This window comes from Octopus bimaculoides, chromosome 6, assembly GCF_001194135.2.
Source record: "Octopus bimaculoides isolate UCB-OBI-ISO-001 chromosome 6, ASM119413v2, whole genome shotgun sequence".
Taxonomy (NCBI): Eukaryota; Metazoa; Mollusca; class Cephalopoda; order Octopoda; family Octopodidae; genus Octopus; species Octopus bimaculoides.
In genome coordinates this window covers 99171574-99192724 of record NC_068986.1, presented here as the reverse complement: position 1 = coordinate 99192724, position 21151 = coordinate 99171574, and the positions used below count along the sequence as shown (strand labels likewise).

Here is a 21151-nt window from a genome sequence, read left to right as displayed (position 1 = left end):
TCTTCTTCCGTTTCTCTGCATTGTCGATGTTCTCTTCCCATGGTACTGTCAGTTCTAGCAAAATTCCTATTCTCCGTTCTGTGTCCCATATGATTTAGTCTGGTCTTTTGGTCGTTTTTATAAGTGGAAAAAAAAACTAGACTTCCCAAATCCGTGGCCAGCTCCCAGTATCCCTTCCATCTTTCGTCTATCTCGTATATTTTATTTGGAGGCCTGATCTTATGTCATTTCCCTCCTTCTGGAAGTATATTTTCCTGCGTTTTTCCACTTTGGGGTACTCTCCCCTATTGTATCCCTCGATCTTCTCCTTGAGTGCTGCGCTTATGACGCCGAGGACTTGATTATAGCACCGTGTATACCTTTCTAGTGCTAATCTGCAGCTTGACAGGACATGTCTCACCGTCGCTTTCTCTCCGCATCCACATTCATCGGTTGTTTTTATGTTCCATCGGACTATATTAGATAATGTAGATCTAGATTGGCCTTAAAAACTTAAATTTAAATTAAATTATACAGGTATGACCACGGTTTTAGCGCATCTCACAATGAATTGGTTCGATCAGAATTGACCTGGGGTTAAATAACACACGCATATGTATTCAAGGGAGATAACTACTAATTTTTCAATTAAGATCGAAAATGGCTGAACCCGTCTACAGCGTGTTTGTTGGGGCAGAGATTGGTTTATTAAAGGGTAAGCAGTTTTATTTATGATATAACTACAGTTTGGTGTTCCCATCCGAATTTATTTAATAATACCTTTGTAGCTTACTTCGTTCTTAATTTAATAATTGATATGAAAGAAGTGTTATTTGTCAACATCCTGACAATAAATATTTTATTACAACTCGTAGTTTTTTAATTCATAAAATACCCGTCGTTATTTATTAACTCTCTGGCAATGAGTATATTCTTACAACTCGTGTAGTTTTATTTTAATTCATAAAGTAATATAAAACTCTCAACTAAACTCTTGTCCCTTTATTTTTCCACTTTCATTTAAATTCTTGAATTGGTTTCATTAATTGTTAATTATCAACGTATTCACTTATTGCGTTTTTTTTTTTTTAGAGGGGTAAATGAATAGAGGGAATGGCATCTTGTAATGTTCTTTGATTCTATGAACATTGCACTCCTTAATTAAGTGAAGATTACTAAGTTCTAAAACTCGTAAATATCAAAACACGTTGGATATCTCTAAAACCTTTCGGACCGCGTGTTCGAGATTACACCACGTTTTGTACCATTCTTGTTCTATAAAAATTTATTTCTAGATTTTACAAATTGTGAATTGCGCGGATTAGCAAACATCGTCTTGTTCCTCTAGTCAGAAGCGTGACAAAGCGACATTGCTTCCACTAATTCAAAAATACATCAAACTTGGCTCAGTTATCTACAGTGATTCTTGGGCGGCTTACAAAGATAAACATTGGGAAACCACAAATTTTGTGGTACTACTAAAGCAGCGCGGACCCGAACGCGCAGTCGCGCGTCCGCGCTAGCTAGTCTTGAGTGGTCGATCCTAACCCTAACCCTGTCCCTAACCCGCGTGTGCAAATGAATACGTGTTTAGGGTTAGGGTTAGGATCGACCACTCACGACTAGCTTGCGCGTTCGGGTCCGCGCTGCTTTAGTAGTACCAATTTTGTTGACACCACACACACACACAAAACCTCGAACGTTTCTGGCGAGATTTAAAAGAATGGGTGAAAAGGCCGGGTATTCGTTCAAACTACAGCAGTACCTGGGCAGGTATTTATCTCTGTTGCACCAATTTTTTTATTGAGGCAGCAAAATTATATACACCCCTCCCAGATCGCCAGTAAAAGATCGATTCCAGCATAAATCCGTAGACAGAAGATATACAGGACTGCCCTAGGTTCCGCCCCACCCCCACTGTTTTCCACGGTCAAAATGCATTTCCCACACTTTATGAGGTTAGTTAAGACAATTGCAACGAAAAAAAAAACCCCCAGGAGATGGGATCAGAAGGATGAATTTCCCAGGTTCCATCCCACCACCTCCGTTTTCTGCAAGAAAATGCCTTTCTGACAGTTTAACGTGGTCAACTAAGATAATTGCACCCCAAAAAGAAAAAAAAAGCGGGAAAAAAATTTAATACTGGAATTGAGTCTGGTGTGAAACAATAAATTTACCAAATTTTTTTAGACAGGTGTAAATTTTGATCAGCCAACTTTAGGAATAGCTATCACTACCTCTTAAAGAAGGAAAAAGCAAGGAGTTAGGTTGTTGTTACACTCTGTATTTTTTGCTCCCTATTTCCATGCCCTTTTCTGGTAAGCATTTACTATTACACCTGTGTCATGAGATGGGTGTAATAGTAAAAAATTGCCAACAAAAATCTCTAGTATTTGAATGGTACATTACATTTTATCAGCAATGGGATATAAGGCGTCGACAGTATTTGAACTCGGGGTGTAGATATCTAGTGTTTAAATATGTTAGCTTGGTGGTACTGGGGTGCTGGTTGACAAAAAAAAAATCATTTCAAACGAAGGGAAATGGTCAAAGCAGCTTTTTACTCACTCTGAGGACTCAGAAGATAGAAAAGGCATCTAGTTAAATCACAATGACACTGTAGTCAGTTGGTTTTTGTATTGTGATAGAAATTGTTTTAGCTTTTCATTACCATATTTCTATTGCAATAAACTACCTTTGTTTCATTTAATTAATAACAACTTAGTTGTTACAGAGATGTAATTACATAGCAAGTGACTTGATCTGAGATTGTGTGCTGAAACAAGAACAATTGCAACATGGAAGGTGTTTATTAGCCATTTAAAAACACACAAAAACTGTTAGATTCACTTCAACATTTAAATTTAATTTGTCAAAATATTTTTGTTACTTTGAAACTGTGACCTGTTCACTGACAAAATTCTGTGCTGCATCTGAAGTGAATCTTAGTTGTGTTTTAACTGGTATTTGGGACATAAATTTTGTTGGAGGGCTTTAATTTAGATCACTTTAAAAGAGGATCATAGAACCAACAGTCTCAGACAATTGGAGATGGGCTATCAAATACTCCCAATATTCTATGACTAGATAAATGGTCAAGAAAATATCCACCCTTTCATCATGGAGGAAGTTGCTGGAGATTATATGCAAAAATAGTCAAGTATTGAGAGAATTTGTCCTAAGTTGTCCTAGGCTTTGATGAAAGAAAGCTGTGGTTTTTATTAGAAGACTTTTTGAGTGAAGGTTTTTGACATGTTATTTTGTAAAATACAACAGTTGACCTCAAATCTTGTGAATTTCTGGTCAAGTCAAAGCACCGTTATGTGTTTGTTTCTTCAATGTTTCCAAGCTTCACTAAAATGTTTTTGTACAAACATGGACATTTTCTTTCTTTTTGTCATTTATATTTGCTGATTTTTCATTTTGTTAATTTTCAGGTGCAAACTGCGAAGACCGGGCATGGGGAAACTTAAATGAGCTTCATGAGGTGAAGAGGGAGAATGAAATAACTTGCATGTGTTGGCTTAATCGTAAACAGACTAAAGTAAGTGTTACTTTTTAACATTTATTAATATGCATGTGTGTATTATTCAAGTATTCAAAATTACTGTAAACATTAAATTATTATTTTCCTTATTATTGACCCCAAAAGGATGAAAAGCAAAGTCAATTCCACTGATGTCGGCTTTGCCTTTCATCCTTTCAGGGTCAATAAATTCAGTACCAGTGAGACACTGGGTCAGTGTAATCAACTAGTCCCCTCTCCCAAAATTTCAGGCCTTGTGCCTTTAGTAGAAAGATTTATTATTATTATTATTGACTATTCAAATATTAACTCATTTCTGTTGATATACACTGCTTTTGTCTCACTTAATTTTGAAAATATTGAAGAATTTTTTTAAAAAATAGCTTTGTCATTATTAAGTTGATGTTAGGAACAAAATGACATGAAATTTTGATGGACGGTTTTAATTTCAGTTACTTTGAAACTCATCATCATTTCTTTTTTTTTTTACCTTTATTTTTACCACACTGGCATCGATTGAATTGGTTTTCTGAGGCAATATTTGATCGCCTGATGCTCTTCCTATCAATAACCTTTCAGTTGCCTCTTGCAACATGCAGACACCAATATATATATGAGTTACAATTTTGAAACCTTTGAGGTGTCCTTTTCTGAATTTTTTTTTTTTTTTTTTTTTTCCTGCTGTATACCAAAAGGTGAAATTCATTATCATTTAGTATCCATTTACCGTGCTGGCATGGGTTGGATGGTTTGACTGGATCTAACAAGCCAAATTGACTCTGTTGAGCTTCAATGTTTGCTTTGGCATGGTTTTTATGGCTGGATGTAGAGTGTACTAAATGCTTTTTTACATGGTACCAACACTATTAAGTAAGTGACTCATAAAGCTAGACACCTCAACTGAGTGGGTGTCTAGTATTGAGAGAGGTGTATGGTAGATGGACAGGAACAGATGGTTTATTGTGCAGGAGACACACGACTACTCCAGCAGGAAAGGGTGAAAAGACAGAGATTAGGTGTCAGGGCACACCCTCAAAGTTCAAGAAGGTGGAGGAAGAGAGAATAGGGACAGAGAACCGAGGATGGTTAGACAAGACGGTTCATGAGGGTGTGAATGATGAGTGACAGATGATAAGAAATGAAGATAGAGGTGAAAGTAGTGAATGGGGGAGGCATGGCCAATGGTGAACCTGTTTGAGGGAGGGTGCAAAGTAAATAGAAGTGGATTGAGGAGCAGGAGGTGACAGATGATGATGCCTAAAAGTGTGGGAGAGCAACAGTGTAATAAAACCATTGACAAATGAAAAAAAAGGAGATGATGTAAAGTGTTGGAAGTAGAGAGAAGATGCACATTCACAAGACAGGTCAAAGACACATAGATGGGAATATAGTGTGTGACAAAAAGGGTGGGAGGTGGAATTGAATAACTTATATATTCTCTAAGTAATTGTATATTTCTACATTCTAACTTTTCGTTTTCAACAATGCACAATCTCAAATATTTACTGACTGATTTTTTCACCATCACTTGAAAGTAATTCATCACTGAAGAGGTCATAATATAAACAAACATGTCCAGAGTTGTCTCCCATATTTACCAGCACAATGAAAATAAAACTGATCATTGACCAATATTACATTTTTCTTTAGCACATTTCTTTTTAGTTGTTTTTTTTTTTAATGCTCTCTGAAATAAATATTGTAACACTCACTTAACTATTAAATAGTTTCTTTGGTATTTACTGTGAAATCACTGGTAATGCTTCAATTTATCCCTCTTCCTAGTTCTATTATGGACAAGAGAGCCGCATTGTAACAACTTTTGATGTAGAAGCTGGTAAAATAACTCGGCAAGTCAAAATGAATATTGGAGAGGGAAGATTTAAAAGTATATATCCATACCAAAAGTAAGTAAAAAATAATAATGCAAGTAACTTTTATGGTATATTTGGTTCACCATTGTTGTCATTCATGGCATTTGATTTTCTTTCTTTTTTTTTTACTCTCTTTATATAAAAGGGAGAGATCAATAGACTTATAACTATTTGATTTGTTCTCCCAATAACTCTTTCAGTATTGATACTTTATGCACAGTGAGAAAAAGGTGATAAAATGCTGTAGTAAGACCCTGACTGTTGTGGACTATTGCTGCTATAAAAGGCTTTTTTTTTTTTTCATGCATAGGCTAACCAACCTAATTTTGTATTATGTTATCTGTTCACTGGCAGCTAATGTTATCAAGTTTGTTTCCAGGTGTTCTTTCATGAACTCTTTGAGTACAGAAACCAGGATGTGTTAATCTTTTTGACTTTGTCATGCATTGGAGGCCAAATTAAAATGACTGATACACTTTGCTTAGAAAGTTTTTAAAAAATAACACTTCCACAGGGAAAAAGTTCGAAAAATATAGAAAACTATTGCTTATTTTGTTTTATTAACCCTTTAGCATTCATATTACTCTATTAAATGTAACGCACATATTTACATTTTGAAGTTTTCCTGCATTATCATGTAGTCTTGAAATTTTGATTGTGTGGTTGTATTATTTTAGACTAACATTGTAGGGTAGGTGTGAGAGGTTGGATCTGCCCAGTTTAAGTGTATAAGTGATACTATTTTGGCCAGATATGGCCAGTTTAAATGCTAAAGGGTTAATCATTCTATGTATGATTACTTTGAATTACAAAATTATCAATGTTCTTTAAGACAATCAAGCATTTAGTATGAAATGTTTTAAAGCTTAAAGTTATATTTCAAAATGTTTTTGGATACAACCAACATAGACTTCAATGCATTTTTTTTAATAATCAATCTGTCATTGTGTGGCATTTTTTCTCCTTTTGTTTTTTACTTCCCAGTATCAAACTATTTACGTCAACACAGTTATTTTGCTTATAAATTTTTGATTTCTATCTTCTTTCTTTGTAGAAAAATTATCACAGCGGTAAGCAGTGGTGATATTAACTTATGGACCAAAAAAGGGAAAAATCTGGTGAGTACAAAAAGTCTTAATTTATTTAGGTAATAGGCTAATATTTTCATCGAATAACTGGGTTATTTGTTAGTTTTTTTTCTCTCTCTCTCTCTTTGGATTTAAAGGCAAATTCTCTGTATTAATTTTTTTAAACAGTTAAAAATATCTGGAGGCATTGACTTAAATTGTGTGCAACAGGATCCAGTACAAACGCATTTAATTGCCAGTGGAGGCAAAGAGAACCCTTTGAAATTATGGGACATCAATTCTCCTACAAGTCCTATCTTTGTATCAAAAAATGTAAGTAGCTACTTCATCATTTTTATTATTATTATTATTATTATCGCGGTAGGCTGGTAGAAATGTTAGCATGCCAGACAAAATACTGTTACATTCTTAGTTCAAATTCTACCAAGGTCGACTTTGCCTTTCATCCCTTCAGGGTCGATTAAATAAGTACCAGTTATGCGCTGTGGTTGATGTAATCTACTTAATCCCTTACCCTAAATTTGAGGCCTTGTGCTGTCAGAAGGGATTATTATTATTGTTATTTATTATAAAGGCGATGAGCTGGACAAAACATAGCACACTGGGCGAAATGCTTAGCAGTTTTTCATCTGTCTTTACATTCTGAGTTCAAATTTCGCCGAGGGCGACTTTGCCTTTCATCCTTTCGGGGTAAATAAATTAAGTACCAATTGCATACTGGAGTCGATCTAATCAACTGCCCACTTCCCACCAAATTTCAGGCCTTGTACCTATAGTAGACAGGATTATTATTATTATTATTATTATTATTATTAAGGCGGTGAGCTGACAGAATTATTAGCATGCCAGGTAAAATGCTTAGGGGCATTTTTTCTGTCACTGCATTCTGAGTTCAAATTCCGCTGAGGTCATTTTGACCTTTCATCTTTTTGGGGCTGATAAATTAAGTACCAGTGAAGTACTGGGGTCTATGTAATCAACTAACCCCTCCCCCAAAATTTCAGACCTTGTGCCTATAGTAGAAAGGTTTATTATTATTACACTCTCTGAGTGGTTGGCGTTAGGAAGGGCATCCAGCTGTAGAAACTCTGCCAAATCAGACTGGAGCCTGGTGTTGCCATCCGGTTTCACCAGTCCTCAGTCAAATCGTCCAACCCATGCTAGCATGGAAAGCGGACGTTAAACGATGATGATGATGATGATTATTATTAAGGCAGCAAGCTGGTGAAGTTATTAGTACACCAGGCAAAATGCTTAAAGGCATTTTGTCTGTCTTTATATGTGAATTCATATATAAAGACAGACTGGCTTCATTTCTTTCAAGCCTACACATGCCTCAGCAATCACAGCTCATGTTTCACTGCCATGTAGCATGGCTGTTCGTGCACATTCATCATACAGTCTACCATTCACTCTGAGCGAGTGGCCCTTTGTTACCAGCAGAGATAGGAGCTCTCTGAACTGTGCCCAGGCTATTCTTATTATAGCAGCTATGCTCTCAGAGCATCCATCCCCGCTACTGACTTGGTCACCTAGGTAGTGAAAACAACTCCTAGCTATGAGAAAGGTGAGTTGTTTTGACTCTTATTTCTAGCAATGCTGGTGCTGACTAGTGCTCTTAGTCACTTCAGTGATGTATATATTTCTGCCTTTCGGTGGTAAAATTATGACTAAGCCACCCTTGTTATCTATATATATATATATATATATATATATATATAGACAAGGAGATATCATCATCATCCATTCAACATCTACTTTTCTGGGCTCACATGGTTTGGGCAGAATTTGTTTTTAGGCAGATTTCCTCAATGCCATAGCAACCACCCTCACACCATCCCACCCAGTTTTGGGTGTCCTCCCTTCTGAAGCCAACCCTCCCAGTCTCTTCCACCTGTCCCCCTCCACATCTTCCTCAGTCTATCTCGATTTCGCTGTCCATTTACCTCAAACTCTCGTACCCTCTTCAGAACATGCTCCTCATCCTTCCTCAACACATGCCCATACCACCACACTGCATTCACCCTTGCCAGCCATTCCACTGATTCCTCCAGCACCAGCACATTCCCATCAAATCCTCCGTCCTCCTCTTATCAAACAGCCTCACACCACACATTTCTCTCACCATTGCTCCGTCAGTCCTTCTCAAAATTGCCATCTCTTTTTCTCTCTCAAACACTGTCTCACTCCCATACAGAATTGCAGCTCTCACACTACTCCTATAGATCTTTCCTTTTGTCTTCAATGAGTGAATTGTGTTTGTGGTTAAGGGTCAAACATCTTAACCATGCATGCACTCATTACACTTTTTGTGTCCATGTGTATGTTCCTTAATGATTTTGTATTGTTTTTTCTCCATTCTAAAGGTGTCCGAAGACTGGTTACGTTTGCGGGTCCCCATTATGATATCTACAATTAACTTCATTCCACAGTCTAGCAAAATCGTTACTGGTACTGAGTTATGTCAGGTATGTGTAAAATCATTTTTTTTTTTTTTTTTCTCCCCTTTATTTCAAAGGTTTTGATTTAAATGTTGTCTTCATGTTAAACTTGAATGACAACAAGTTTGGTTTTAATTAAATTGTCCTTTCTAATACCAATCCCACCCCAAGAACTTATTGACACAGAGGCAAACTAAGGCGAACAGAATTACGTACCTTGCCTTAAGAAAGGCCTCTTACACACACACACACACACACACACACGTGTCAGATACTGATTCTACTTGTCCTCACTAACTCACTATTAAACATCAAGCTTTGTGCTTGATATATCCCCAGAGCCCACACCATTGCACTACCATTACTTTTGCACACTCATTGTAGTGCACCGAAGCACTATACACAATAATTTCATTATTATTATGCATTTATTAGTTTTGACTGCGGACATGGTTGTGTGGTTAAGAAGCCAGCTTCCCAAGCATGTAGTGTTGGGTTCAGTATCAGTGCCACTGAGTGGTACCTTGGGCAAGTGCTTTCTGTTATAGCATTAAGCCAACCAAAGCCTTGTGAATGGATTTGGTAGACATAAATTTATAGAAGCCCTTTGTGTGTATGTGTGTGCACTGTTGTCTAACCATCATATGATGGTTTTAAACAAGCATCACCATATGTGTGAGGTTATTCATTTCCAGTCTTCTGTGAACACGCACATATATAAAAATACTGCAGATTTCTTTTACTTTCCATCACAAGGCTTTGATTAGCTCTCAACTCAGAGCTATAGTTGGAGATACTTGTGCAAATTGCTGCAGGGTCCAAACTATGTGGTCCACACTTGCCTGGACATCTACAAGATGGTGGACAACAGATTGGATAGAAGAAAAAAAAATGTATTATGAGTCTGTCTAAGGATTACATTAAAAATACAAGAACCTGTGGAATAGTCAACCACCTAAGCTAAGTGGGTCATTTTGTTGTTCAGACAACTAGAATACTGGTTATCAAAACTGATAGAGAACCCATTTTCTTTACTATATATATATAGACATACATCACAGAGCATGATTCCTAACATCAGGTTGTTATATGTTAACTTCATAGATACGACTGTATGATCCAAGTGCACATAAAAGAAAACCTGTCCTTGATGTCCAATGTGGTGATTCTCCAATAACAGCTCTGGCGGTCAATCCTTCTGGCAAGTAAGTCATTCAACTCTCTTGAGAAATGTGTGTTATTTATTCCTTTTGTTTTTGTCACATTTGTGGTGTGGAGGCGCAATGGCCCAGTGATTAGGGCAGCGGACTCGCGGTTTCGATTCCCAGACCAGGCGTTGTGAGTGTTTATTGAGCGAAAGCACCTAAAGCTCCACAAGGCTCCAGCAGGGGGTGGTGGCGAACCCTGCTGTACTCTTTCACCACAACTTTCTCTCACTCTTACTTCCTGTTTCTGTTGTACCTGTATTTCAAAGGGTCAGCCTTGTCACACTGTGTCACGCTAAATATTCCCGAGAACTACATTAAGGGTACACGTGTCTGTGGAGTGCTCAGCCACTTGCACATTAATTTCACGAGCAGGCTGTTCCGTTGATTGTATCAACTGTAACCCTCGTCGCCATAAGCGACTGAGTGCCAACAACAAAATATTGTTTACTATTAACGTTGTCATTGCTCTGTACACCTATTTTCTGCTGCAGTTTTGTGTGTCTGCTTGTATTTGCTCTTTTGTACATTGTTGCTAACTCTATTATACAAACGCGTTGCTATTTTTGTTTTGTATATCTGTTCTTATTTCTGTTCTGTTTTTTTCCGCACATGATACAAGCATGGCTGTGTGGCACCTTGGGCAAGTGGTTTTTATTACGACCCTTGGCCAACCATTAGCTTGTGAGTGAATTTGATATGTGGAAACCGGAAGCTCGTTCTGTGTAATGTGTGTTAGAGTTTTCTTGTCTTGACACCATGTGATAGTTGTAAATGAGTGTCACCGTTATACAAGCGGTGTTCTTCATTTCCAATTTTCTGTGGAAATCATGTCTGACTTTGGGGATATATTACATTGCTTGGAAGCAGGTGAAGACTAGCGACAGGAAGGGCATCCAGTCATAGCAAATATGCATCATAGAATCCCGTCACCCATACCAGTATGAAAAAGTGGACATTAAAATGGTGGTGGCGGTGGCTACTATTCTTGTTTTTGGTTTGTTGGTGGGGATGGGGGTTGTCGTTTATTGCCCAATTACTACTACTGTTTTTCATTTCAATATCTCTTTTACTTGTTTCAGTCATTTGACTGCAGCCATGCTGGAGCACCGCCTTTAGTCGAATCAAATCGACCCCAGGACTTATTCTTTGTAAGCCTAGTACTTATTCTATCGGTCTCTTTTGCCGAACCGCTAAGTTACGGGGATCTAAACACACCAGCATCGGTTGTCAAGCGATGCTGGGGGGACAAACAGACACACATACATATATATATATATATATATACACACATGTATATGACGGGCTTCTTTCAGTTTCCGCCTACCAAATCCACTCACAAGGCTTTGGTCGGCCCGAGGCTATAGTAGAAGACACTTGCCCAAGGTGCCACGCAGTGGGACTGAACCCGAGACCATGTGGCTGGTAAGCAAGCTACTTACCACACAGCCACTCAAAATAATTTTATAAAGTTTCATCTCTTTTGGGGTATTTTACCTCTATTTTTCTGGGGGTTTTTTTTTTTTGTTTCTTTGTTTCGGAGGCAAACAGTGAACTAAAATATAAATGTCAAATGACTATCACTTAGAAACTCTTAAATGTATTTATTTAGCCTAGATTGTTCAGATCAAGCAGGTTTTTCCGGTTGTAACCATTCCATCATCGTTTTTCTCCAACCCCACACTACCTTCTGTCTAGAACTACATTGTTTGCACCATTTTTTTTTTAAGATGGCAGGGTGTGGTTTGAGGTACATTCAGCTGCTCAATTCCATGTTATTTCTTTCTTTCTGACATTTTCCCCTATTTGTCTTTTGATAAATTGTTTAGCATGTAACATTTATAAGTCTTGTGTATATCACTGAGTGTGTATGTGTGTATTTTTTTCCAGCCAAATTATAGTTGGTTCTTCAAAAGGTGATATGGTCAGCATGGATATTCGTAAAGGTAAAATATTAAGTTTCTTTTCTTGTTTGCATGAATATTGAAAAGAACTATTTTTACACATTTTTTTTTTTAACCGGAATCAAAGCCAATACAGATCAATATCTATTATATTGATCTTAATCAAACATCATCAATACCACCCTGAGATATGATTTGTATGTCAAGGTTCTAGTGAGTCTACATGTCTCTGTTGTGCTCTATACTCCTCTCAAAAAAAACAGTTTTTGACATAAATTACACCTGTCATCATTATCCTCATCTTTTAATCTCCACCTTCCATGTTGGTGTGGGTTGGATGGTTTGAAAGGAAATGATGGATCTATGGAATGTCTTTTGCATTGAGGTCTACTTTGGCATGCTTTCTACAGCAGAAGGACCTTTCTAATGCCAACCACTTTACTGAGAGTTGTTTTCATGGCGCCAGCATTAGTGAGGTTGCCTTGCAGCTTGCAAGGCAAAGATCCCTTTCAACTAGAGGCAGGGGCACTTTATGTTATGAGATAAGAGTTTTAAGTATGAAACAAGGGATCAAATGGAGCAGGGTTTTTTTTTGAAGTGGAGCTAATTTTTAGGTTTTTGATATACTGATAATTTTTTTTTAGTGGTACCTAAAGTAATAGTTTAAATTTTTTTAACCTACTGAATCACAATTCCAATGTTGACAGTGGTGGTGGCAGCAACATCCAGGGTTTAAAGGGTTAAGTTTGTCTGATTGGTAGAATTAGTAGAGCAACAAGTACTTTATATTCTGATTTGAAGCACCACTTGAATCAACTTTACCTTTTCTCCTTCTGGGACTGGTAACATAAGTGGCAGGCACGGTCTAAGGCATAAACATACAGAAGATGGAGGTTCTGAAGAAGAAGGTATCTGGGCTGTGAAACAGTGGAAGAGACAGCTGCACCAATGGTTGAAACCTATGGTATAGACCCAGATCGGCTCTGATCTTGTAGTCCTATTGCACACATCTAATGAGGACCTATGACCCTCTCTCAGCTAAGAGGTCTTTCTCTTGAGAACTCATAGGTGCTGGTGCCTCATAAAAGTGCCCATGCCTATGTCACATAAAAACGCCCATACTAGTTCCACATAAAAGCTTCCAGTACAGTGGTTTGCGTTAGGAAGGGCATCCAGCCATAGAAACCATGGCAAAACAGAATATGGATCCTGGGCAGCTGCCCAGCTCCTGTAAAACCGTCCAACCCATGCCAGCATGGAAAGTGGACATTAAATGATGATTTGTAGCATTTAAAAAACATTTCCTGTCAAAAATGTGCAAGATCATCATCATCATCATCATCGTCGTTTAACGTCTGCTTTCCATGCTAGCATGGGTTGGACGATTTGACTGAGGACTGGTGAAACCGGATGGCAACACCAGGCTCCAGTCTGATTTGGCAGAGTTTCTACAGCTGGATGCCCTTCCTAACGCCAACCACTCAGAGAGTGTAGTGGGTGCTTTTACGTGTCACCCGCACGAAAACGGCCACGCTCGAAATGGTGTCTTTTATGTGCCACCCGCACAAGCCAGTCCAGGGGCACTGGCAACGATCTCACTCGAAAATCCTACGGGAGCCAGTCAGGCGGTACTGGCAACGGCCACGCTCAAAATGGTGCATCTCATGTGCCACCCGCACAAGAGCCAGTCCAGGGGCACTGGCAACGATCTTACTTGGCTTGCCGGGTCTTCTCACGCACAGCACATTTCCAAAGGACTCGGTCAGTGCACATTTCCAAAGGTCTTAGAAAATTTAATACTCAAAATAAAATAGAAATTGAATTAAAGCCAACATAACTGTTTATTGAACAAAAGCGTTGATTTTCTAAATATTCCAGGAAAAATAACTGGTAAATTCAAAGGTTTTAGTGGTGGAATTCGTGGTATCCAATGTCATCCGACTCTACCATATGTTGCTACCTGTGGGCTTGATCGTCACCTCCGTGTTCATCATTTGGTGTCAAGAGAAATGCTCTATAGTGTGAGTATCTTTTTACCTGTCGTTGCTTGTTACTTGCAAAAAAAAAATGTCTTTGTCTGATCTGAGTAATGTTGCTGATGATGATGATGGTGCTTAGCACCATACAGACTGATTATAAATAGATCTATGATCAAACACATTTCAGCTGTGATCATCCCATTCTTTTGCCTTTCATCCTTTTGGGTTCAATAAGATAGGTACCCCTCCCCCAAATTTCAGGCCTTGTGCCTTTAGTAGAAAGGATTATTATTATTAAGACAGCGAGCTGGCAAAATCAGCACGCTTGGCAAAATGTTTAGCAGCATTTTGTCTAACTTTACATTTGGTGTTCAAATTCCACCAAGGTTGACTTTACCTTTTATCCTTTCAGGGTCGATAAATTAAGTATCAGTGAAACACCGGGGTTGATGTAATCGACTAGTCCTTTCCCCCAAAATTTCAGGCCGAAAAGATTATTTTTTAAATTTTTTTATTATTATTATTATTATTATTATTACTATTACTACTACTACTACTACTACAGTGAGCTGGCAGAATTGTTAGCATCCTGGGCAGAATGCTTAGCAGGATTCTGTCCATCCTTACGTTCTAAGTTCAAATTCTGCTGTTACTGACTTTGCCTTTCATCCTTTTGGGGGTCAATAAAATAAGTACCAGTAAAGTACTGGGGTGATGTAATCGACTTATCCCCTCCACCAAAATTTCAGGCCTTTTGCCTATAGTAGAAAGGATTAGTATTATTATTATTATTATTATTATTATTATTATTATTTAGCTGTTATTCTTGAAATGTCTTTTAGTCTCAGTAATTTGATTATTCCTTAATGTTCTTTACTTCATTCTAGTTTTATTTGAAGTCGCGTTTAAACTGCTTGTTGTTTGCCAAAAACTGGCCATCAGCTGAGGAAAGCGCCAACAGCTGTCCTAATAATGAAAACTCAACAGTTGACCAAAACGGAGGTGATGATGGTCCTGATGACTTGTGGGACAAAATGCCAGTCTTACAAACTGAAAACACAACAGAAACTCCGAGTGGAAATGCTAATAAGAAGCGAAAGTCAAATAATAAATCTAAGTCTTCAAAGAAAAACAAAACTTCAGAATAAGAATATTGATGTTTGAGGAGAGTAATAAAGAGATTTAATTTTTTTTATTTGTGCTTATTGTATTTGTGATTGAGATGAACATATTTTATTTTATAACAGTTATGTATAGGCATGGCTCTGTGAGTAAGGAGTTCACTTCAGAACTACATGGTTAAGAGTTCATTTTCACTGTGTGGATATTATCGGCTAATGTTCTATTCTATAGGCATAGGTTAGTCAATACTTTGTAATCCTGAAAGATTGGGTTTCCCTCCAGAAACAGTTCCCTAACCATAGGACGAATTTGAACTGATAAAATGCTTAAATAGTCTTGACTATTAACTCTGCCATGAAGGGAAACCATTGGGCTGGCGGATTTCCAAGATATAGCCCCCCCCCCCCAGATCATCACAGATCTTCCTCCATGTTTAACATTTGGAAGGGGGCAGTCTGGTTCAAATGCTTCATTTGGCTGTCTCCACACGTATACTCAGCCGGTGGTTGGAAATAAGGTAACCCACCTTGGGCCTCAGTGATAGCCTCTAGGCGACTTTGGAGCCAGCCACATACCTTCATCACTACTTCCTGTTTTAGGTCCCTAAAGGCCCTGATAATCCTGGCCCTCAGCTCATCCTTCATGTTGCAGCTGCATCTGTTGGACTCTAATTCCACTGTGCCTTTCACTAAGAAGTTGAGGGGTTGCAGTCAAGTGATTTGGGAGGCCAAATGTCAGGTGCAATGTGATTGAAGAAATTCTCCAACAGCCAGGCCTGGGTCTTTTGGCTGGTGTGGCAGAGCTCAGTCTTTCCACATATGCAGCTATGCAATCAATCTAGGGCTCCACCACCTTGCAGCCAGTATCTAGCCTGAGGCTCTTGGAGAAGTTGTGTGCCATGACCTCATTATCACTGCTGACAACACCAAAGACCATGATTATTGCTGGAAATTTCATCTGCATCACACCAGGCATCTCCTTGAGTGAGATTTAGCCACTTGTTCTGGGTGTTGATCTAGTCGTAGCAGAAATTCTTCTCGTCAGAGCCAGTATATCTGGCTTCAATCGGTGTTTCAACTTGTTGATCAGCTTCTTGGTATGTATATATGGGTGCCTGTGATTGTGTGTCCATTCACTGTAGACAACAGCTTTGCAATCATTACAGGCTGTGTCATTTGCTTGCAGTCACTGCACAAGCATATCTGGACATGTTGCATGCTCTTTGTAAACAAAAAGAATCATTCAAAATGGTGTCATATGTTTCCAGTTCACTGCATAACTATGTCTGGGATGTTAGTTTTCCAATAGACTTGTGAAATATGACCTTGCTTGGAAGCAGATGAGGATTAGCAACAGGAAGGGCATCCAACCATAGAAAACATGACTCAACAGAATGGAAAAGTAGATGTTAAAATGATGATGATGATGATACATATACACACATGCATATGTCATCGACATATAATGTCCATTTTCCATGTTTGCATGAATTGAATTGATTGAGCTGCCAGACTGCATTGAGCATCCATTGTCTGACATGGTTCTGTGCCTGGATGCTCTTCCTGATGTCAATCACATTACTGTGTGTACTGGGTTCTTTTTTTTTTTTCATGCCACCAGCACTTATGAGATCACCAATCGACTTGCAAGACGACAAAAGGAAAAGACCACCTTGACTTTGTGTGTATGGAGGGGTGGGGGCTAAAGTATGATGAAGGGACAAGCACAGGTATATTGTTATAGAGGAGATACATGACCACCCCAAGTTATATACGGGTAAGTGGGAGTTGCTGGAAAGAGATGGTGGTAACAAGGTACCAGAGCATGTCAAGATACAAGAAGGTGAATATAAGAGGGAACATGGACAGTGGATCTGGAGGGAAAAAAGTAGGTGTGTGTGTTTGTATGTACATATAATATAAAAAATCATGATGATATATACAACAGGTTTCTTTCTATCAAATCAAGTCACAAGGTTTTGGTCAGCTCATATCTCACATGGAGGACACCAAAGATGCTGTGGAGTGGCGCTGAATTAAAAACTTACTTCAAAATTTTCTTTTTAAGTATTTTTACCTTTCCATTAGTTGTATTTGAAGTGGCAATTACTTTACCATTTAGTTACTATATTTCTGTTGAAACACACACTTTTATTTAAATTAATTTTTAAAAGAATGAAGAACGCATTAAAATAATTTTGTCATTATTAAACTGGGGTTTGGAACATAAATCATGAAAAAATGATAGAGTTTTGTTTAAATCACTTTAAAAGTGGAAGGTTGTTTCGTAGAACTAGGTATAGTGACAAATAGATTTATTGTTTGGGTACAAAGCAGTTAGATAAGCTACCTCTTATATTTCTTTTTAAGCCAAGCCTAAATTCATTTAATTATTTTTTACGATTACTAAGTCTACTCTTAATATTTCCCAATCTCGTGATCAATGACCTTATTCTATTGAAAGGTCAGTCAAAGTATAATGTGTACGATCTATAGATTTAACTATTAAAATTTTTTAAATACTTATCTTATAAATGCAGAAAATAGCTTAAAATTTATACATATTACAACTAGTGTTGCTAGCTTTTATATCAACCTTGTGCTCATGTACAGGTATACGAGATTTGCATAGGTGCAGACATGGCAGTATAGTGATAAGTTTGCTTCCCAGCCACATGGTTTCTGGTTCAATCTCATTGTGTGGCACCTACAGCAAGTATCTTCTAGTATAGCCTCAGGCTTGTTAGTGGATATGTTGGTGCAAACTGAAAGAAGCCCATTATATGTATATTTATAAAATGTCTGTGTTTATATAGATAGATATATATATATATATAATGTGTGTGTATATATATATATATATATATAAAATGAGTTTATAAAATCATGTATGTATGTGTGTGTATTGTCACCTTGTTTTGACATCACATGATAGTTGCAAATGAATATCAGTAATACAGGTAGTGTTATTGATTTCTAAAACATGTCTGATCATGGGGAAATAAATATTACTTAACAGTCACAGAAGTCTGGTGCAGGCTTCAGCCTGGCCGGCTCTTGTGGTACCGTCCCATCCATGTTAGCATGGAACACGGACATTAAATGATGATGATGTTAGTAACAGGAAGGGCATTTGGCCATAGAAAATCTGCCTCAATAAACTTCATCCAACTCATGAAAGCATGGAAAATTGGACATTAATATGATGAGAATTTATCGATCTATATAAATAGTTAGATCCGACAGACTTTCTGTTCACCAAATTTCACCCACAAACCATTGGTCAAACTAAGATGATAGCTGAAGATAATTACTCCAGGTGTCTTATAATGAGATTAGATATGAAACCTCAAGGCTGTCATACAAGCACTCAGTCATCATCATCGTTTAAATTCTGCCTTCCGTGCTGGCATGGGTGGGACAATTAGACAGGAGCCTGCACCAGGCTTCTGTGACTGTTTTGGCAGGATTTTTACAGCTGGATGCCTTTCCTAATACCAACCACTCAGCAGAGTGGACTAAGTGCTTTTATTCATGACACAAGCCCAGCCGAGGTCAGTTTTAGCAAGGTTTTAAGCATTTTACTCAGCTTGCCAACTTATTTTTAGTATAATAATAGATTCAAAATTTGGCACAATGCCAGCAATTTTTGAGAAGAGGCAAATTGATTACATTGACCCCAGTGCTCAGCTGGTACTAATTTTATTGACACTGAAAGGATGAAAGGCAAAGTCAACTCAGAATGGACTACACTCTCGGAGTGGTTGACGTTAGGAAGGGCATCCAACAGTAGAAACCTTGCCAAATCAGATTGGAGCCTGGTGCAGCCTCCCAGTCCTCAGTCAAGCCGTCCAACCCTTGCCAGCATGGAAAGAGAACGTTAAACGATGATAATGATGATGTTGATGAATGTAAAGTTGGAAGAAATGCTGCTTAGCATTTTGTCTGGCATAGTATTGATGTTTTCAGTGTAAAAATGGTAACTGTTATACAACTGTTGCATTCAAGCAAAAGTAAAATAGTTTATCATAGCTGATACTACTTGATCATTTTATCTTTCAAGATTATAAAAAATAAATAACAGCTACTACTTGTCACTATAAAATATAACTCTAGGTCAAAGTGCAACTTGTTTTCCAATCTGCATAATTTTAAACAATTGTAATCTATTCTATATATATATATATATATATGCATGAATATTCACTCATTCATGCATGCACAGTTTTGCTAGCATAGTCGAATTTACTACTAGAATATCATACCGAAGAAGGAAATTGAGTATTATCGCTCATAATCCAGAAACGCGTCTATGATTAACTTCGAATGGTTAGTTTTCATTGTTTTTGCCTTTGTGAGTTACAAGTAATGCTATCTGTTGGAGTCTCAGCCTTTTTAGCTGCTATTTCTGAACTTCGGTATGTGGTGAAGCAAATGTTTGCTGATCCCTTAATTATGTATATATATATATATATATATTTATATAGTTTCAGCTTAGAGTTGCGGCCATGCTGATGCACCGCCGTGATATATATATATATATATATATATATATATATATATATATATATATATATATATATATATATATATATATATGTATATATGTGTGTGTGTAGGGAGAGAGAGAGAGAGAGAGAGATAGCTGTATTAAACAATGATTAATACTATTTCCATTTAGCCAGTAAAAACAGAAAACAACTCTGGACAATGTTTTGTTATATCCCAGGAGGGTAATTATGTCAATAATAAATACATGCATTGATTCTCTTTCACTTCTTTATTTTAGCCAGATTAATTATTTAAACCAATTAACTAATCAATTGTTTGATTAACTGTTCAGTCAACTATTCAATCAGATTTGTCAAAGTTCTTTTGTCATCATTCACAACCTCATCAATGATATGTCCTCTGTACTGCAGGCCTACCTAGTGAAATAGAGCCAGTGCATGTGTTTATTATTGGCCTAATGACCCTCCCAAGATACAGCAAAATTGGTTCTAACATGCAATTTTACATCAAGAAGTTCTGTATACCAAATAAAAAAACAAAACTCTAGGCATTTTCAACTAATTCTGACATCTTACTGTATTTGTTGAGGGGAGAACAGAAATGTTTAGAAATTAAATGGTTCAAAGTTTGGCTTCAAAAACAATAGGTAAATTAGTGTTAACATACTAAATGCATGGAGTGTATAGGCTCAGGAATGGCTCTGTGGTTAAAAAGTTTGCTTCCTAACCATGTGGTATTAGAAATACTGTATTTCTATTATAACCCTAGTCTGATCAAAGCCTTGGATTTAACAGACAGTAACTGAAAGAAGCATATATATAACATCATCATCATCATCGTTTAAATTCTGCCTTCCGTGCTGGCATGGGTGGGACAATTAGACAGGAGCCGGCCAGGCAGAAGCCTGCACCAGACTTCTGTGACTGTTTTGGCAGGATTTTTACAGCTGGATGCCTTTCCTAATACCAACCACTCAGCAGAGTGGACTTAGTGTTTTTTTTTTTCGTGACACAAGCCCAGGCGAGGTCAGTTTTAGTAAGGTTTTAACAGTTGGATGCCCTTCCAAATGCCAACCACTTTATAGTGTGGACTGGACGCTTTTTAAGTGGCACCTGCACTGACAGGGTCACCAAGTAACCTGCAAGCGAAAACTCCTTTGAGAGGGGAGGGAGCAGTAAAGGAGATGATATTGTGTGTGTGTGAGAGAGAGAAAGGAGAGGGGTTTATGGATAACAATAGAGACAGTAAAAGTAGTAGACATCAATGAAGTTACATGAAGAGACAATAATGATGGCAGAAGGGAAGTGACAGTACTGAATATGAGCAAACTAGATGCCATTTCTTATTACAATAGTGTTGAGGTGGAAGAGAAGTAACAATTATGACGTTAGAGAGAATACAGGATGATGGGAAGGTTTTTGAATAGAGACCGATCCTTATACAGGTGATGTATTACTATGAATAGGATAGAGGATGAGTAACAGTAAGGGGGTATTTCGGGGGGAGACGAGCAGAAGTTTTG

The 21151-nt window shown here is 37.7% G+C and overlaps 2 protein-coding genes across 3 annotated transcripts in view; one reads left to right on the top strand and one right to left on the bottom strand.

Annotated features, from left to right (window-relative positions):
• LOC106878917 (WD repeat-containing protein 74) overlaps nucleotides 1–15191 on the top strand; it is a 15388-nt gene extending 197 nt beyond the window's left edge. The window contains exons 2-11 of one of the 2 annotated variants that reach the window (XM_014928268.2): nucleotides 517–694; nucleotides 3417–3523; nucleotides 5291–5412; nucleotides 6434–6497; nucleotides 6636–6779; nucleotides 8834–8935; nucleotides 10013–10113; nucleotides 12004–12059; nucleotides 13896–14038; nucleotides 14884–15191. In XM_014928268.2, the coding sequence (XP_014783754.1) occupies nucleotides 640–694; nucleotides 3417–3523; nucleotides 5291–5412; nucleotides 6434–6497; nucleotides 6636–6779; nucleotides 8834–8935; nucleotides 10013–10113; nucleotides 12004–12059; nucleotides 13896–14038; nucleotides 14884–15144 (1155 nt within the window). In that variant the 5' untranslated portion in view covers nucleotides 517–639 and the 3' untranslated portion in view covers nucleotides 15145–15191. The remainder of the gene's footprint in view (nucleotides 1–516; nucleotides 695–3416; nucleotides 3524–5290; nucleotides 5413–6433; nucleotides 6498–6635; nucleotides 6780–8833; nucleotides 8936–10012; nucleotides 10114–12003; nucleotides 12060–13895; nucleotides 14039–14883) is intronic. The other variant, XM_014928269.2, reaches the window with a different exon arrangement.
• LOC106878918 (28S ribosomal protein S22, mitochondrial) overlaps nucleotides 1–21151 on the bottom strand; it is a 41621-nt gene that overhangs the window by 18307 nt on the left and 2163 nt on the right. The window lies entirely within an intron of this gene.